The following is a 3,625-nucleotide window of genomic DNA, read 5'->3' on the forward strand; positions in this document are numbered from 1 at the left end:
TGACATATACTCATGCTCTTCTCACCAGATAAAATGATTCGGAAACTTTCTGGTTCTCCATGGAGCTTATCTAGCAGGGCTTGCAGCTTTGGCACGCCTTCTTTCATTCGGATGAGCAGTTTCCAGACAGTGAGAGCTGCCAATGTTTGCTTCTCTAGCACTCCTTCCATCAAATTGCTGACACAGGCAACCACATCTTTTTCTTTAATAAGATCTTCAATTCTCTGTCAGCCACAAAAATGTTAAATGTTAAATCACTTCAAGTCACACGCAGCACCTTCGCAACACCTCTACACAAAAGCAAAGTTGCAGTACTCACAAGTGAGTGTCTGGCGCATTTTGACTGGCTGCTGTGTGTCGTACCATAGCAACCACAGCAACAAAACTGGCTGGCACAGCACTGCCACAGTTACTGTGCCTAGCATTTAATGAAGATTAGAAAAAGAACAACAGCAATTTACTACTCCAACTTGCCAGCTGTACTTCACTCAGAGAATCCATTGTTGACATTCAGCAGAACTCCAAAAATGAATCCATTAACAAAGCAACTGAAACTGCACTGAAGTTGAATTAAATGCTATACATACGTTACTAGTTCCATCTTTAAGCATTACTGAACCTTTTTTAAATTTCCACTCAGAATAGTGAAGTGGTGCAATGGGTTAAAACAAACTACAGAGCAGATGAAATCCAAGTCAGCCATCATCGGAAAGAACGTTTTCTAAGTTTCAATTTTGAAACATTTTGAGAATGCCTTGAAGTGTTAAGAGTGGGGAACGTAGCTGCACAAAATTACCTGACCATAGCCACACGTCTTAAAAACAAAATAATCAAACTGCAATATTAACAAGCAGATCCACCCTGACATATATAAAAACAAAGATAAAATACATTAATTTTTCAGATAAAAACAAGCAATAGCCGTCGTTGAAGCAAGTTACCCATCTTCTTGGTATGGAGAGCTCCTAGGTTCTGCAGCAGAACCTAGAACATACAACAACATTGGACAATCCAAAAAACATTGAAATTGAAGAAGCATTTTCCATAAACAGAGACCCAAAGTCAGATTAGTATACTTAACCAAAACTCATCTCACCTAACATTCTCCAAGCTATCCTTCACATATTGTCCCCATCTTATGGTTTTCTACACCCTGCCTTACCAAGCCACACAATCCCCATTGGCCCAAAGCCACCTTTGTCTCATTTCCATGCTGACTCCGATTGCTCTTCGACATTCCTTCCAGCAGCATTTCTCAGATACATTTTGAAAGATCAAATTAATGCTCACAGCATCAGTTATTTCTAAACCAAACACATGGAAACACTGACTTAACTTACATCAGACCACTACTTCTCTCCTTAAAACAGTGAAGGGGGCAAGAGCACTTTCTCAATTTCCACACGATCCTAAATGCTGATCTGAGCTCGTGTGGGACGGCTCGCTGAACAGATCGTCATTGAGGCGATTTAGGTAATGCTGGCACAAGTTCGTTTGCCAGCTACTGTATGTTAACATCATTCGTGGAAAGCATAAATCCTGGTGCTTCTCTGATTTACACCAGCTTTCAAAACAAAAACAACCACTTCACAACTGTCAGGGAGAATCTGCACCAATCTTCTCTGATGTACATAGACAGACACCATCTTTGCATGAGGACAGTAACAACCATTGGCAGCTGCAAGTCTATCACATTTTCCAGTCTTTTGGGCCCTACATGCACCAGACTCCCTCCACTCCAAACACAAGTAACAATCTCTCTGTTCATAGTGAGATTCTAGTCCTCGTTAAATAATTTTAAAAATGAACAGTTAGCAACCTATTCCTTGAAGCTATAAGAAATGCAGAGATTAGGAGGAGTTAAATGCGATTGCAAACAGATCATCTTACAACTCAATCCTGTTGCCTTGTATGAGATGGATCACAAAAATGAACTACTCAGCACTGAATATTACAATGATGTTTTAAATATCTAATTAGCCAACGTGCTCTATAAACAGAACATAGCTGGTGTACACCTTAAACTGACCAATCAAAATTAATTTTCACAGACAAATAATTCTTATGCCAAACATCAACTGCTGCAGTGTTTAAGATGCATTAAATGCTGTACTCAGAACCCAATCACTTTTGCAACCCACAAGTCTGAATTAATTAGACGCAGAAATTATTCTAAATTATAAGTTTCTTTAACAGTTTTAAATACAAGTCATACACACTGATTAAAACAGTACAATAACATTTTAAAATAGCAGAGGATCAATAAATTAATTAAAATGCAGTCATACTTTCGAAACAGATTTGCATTCAACAGACTGTCGATCCAGTTGTTATCGCTGTTATATATTGGGGTATAGCTTCTAAAAAAAACTCTACTAGTTGAAGAACAAAATAGTTGGTACTTCGTGGAACACAAACAATTTGAGACACATTGCAAAAATGCAAAAAAAGGGCACATTAAAAAAAAAAATTGATTCATAATACTTCATAGCATACATTAGCATTCATAGTTATGGAGCTATGGTGGGGACTTGAGCTGCTAACCTTTGAATTACTGGTATGGTAACACAGCCACTAAATTCTTGTATCCTTCTTAACATTGACATCCATTGTCATAATAATGGTTTCTGAAATAGGAAGAAAAGATGGTACCCTACAGACCCTAGCACAGTAAATTAAATACCGAAAGCAGAAACCACAGGAGCTTCAGGTTACATGTTTTCTGAAACATTATTTTAATTTATAAATTCCATGTTCATTTCCATGGAGAGGGGTTCCCTCTCATAACAACTATGGATATTCTCTGAACACATCATATTTGGTTGCTGCTTGACCACACGGTAACAGCTTTCGAAGATATGAAACAATTTTCTATTTGACTCATTCCTAGGTCCTGCTCCTTACTGTCTCATATGCACTTACCTTGTTATTAACTCTGGATACTATAATATGCCCAAATCAAGCAATTTCTTTCACTCCTCGTAATATTCAAGTTTTTGACAAATAAATGAGTTTAAAAGAGTGAAACGAAAGAAGGTCTATCTAGATAGCACTGTATGAAAAAAAAAATCAGCTAGTACCTCAAAAAAAACTTACAACCCACAATGTTCTGTAATTTTGCTTTGCTGCATGCTGCCTGATTGGTTGTATTTTATAGTCACTTTATAATTGTCAAATGGTGAAAATCTGCATGACACAAAAGGGGCCACTTTTTAAATAGAATCTGCTGGCCCCTGTATAGCACGTTCTGGACTGCTGCAAGGCCACATACACCATAGCTGGTTGGAAATGCTGACCCATACCATATCCTACTTGACCAGACAAAAATACATTTATTTCATACCTCTTTTTCACCATCAGATATGTCCTCAGCAACAGACAGGACGTTACGCAGAGGCTGAAGATCAGTTACTGCGTCAATAATATTATTTTGATGTCGCTTCAGCAAGTCAAACCCATAATCTTCTGGGCTCTTTGATTCTGTTGAGAAATTTAAATATTTATAACCAGTCCAAAACTTTACTTTCTTCTTTACTCTTCCTTTCTTCCAACAAATACTCATTTGTCTATGTTACTGCGAAAGCCAACTTTCAAAAATATGAGATAGTAGGAACTGCAGATGCTG

General features: G+C 37.7%; 1 protein-coding gene across 6 annotated transcripts in view; it reads right to left on the reverse strand.

Annotated features, from left to right (window-relative positions):
* zbtb40 (zinc finger and BTB domain containing 40) overlaps positions 1 to 3,625 on the reverse strand; it is a 96,185-nt gene that overhangs the window by 66,223 nt on the left and 26,337 nt on the right. For all 6 annotated transcript variants that reach the window (XM_048615292.1, XM_048615291.1, XM_020514560.2 and 3 more), the window contains 2 exons: positions 3,344 to 3,480; positions 26 to 224 (listed from right to left, as the gene is read on the reverse strand). In XM_048615292.1, coding sequence (XP_048471249.1) covers positions 26 to 224; positions 3,344 to 3,480 — 336 coding nt within the window. The remainder of the gene's footprint in view (positions 1 to 25; positions 225 to 3,343; positions 3,481 to 3,625) is intronic.

Source organism: Rhincodon typus, chromosome 31, assembly GCF_021869965.1.
Source record: "Rhincodon typus isolate 14 chromosome 31, sRhiTyp1.1, whole genome shotgun sequence".
Classification (NCBI taxonomy): domain Eukaryota; kingdom Metazoa; phylum Chordata; class Chondrichthyes; order Orectolobiformes; family Rhincodontidae; genus Rhincodon; species Rhincodon typus.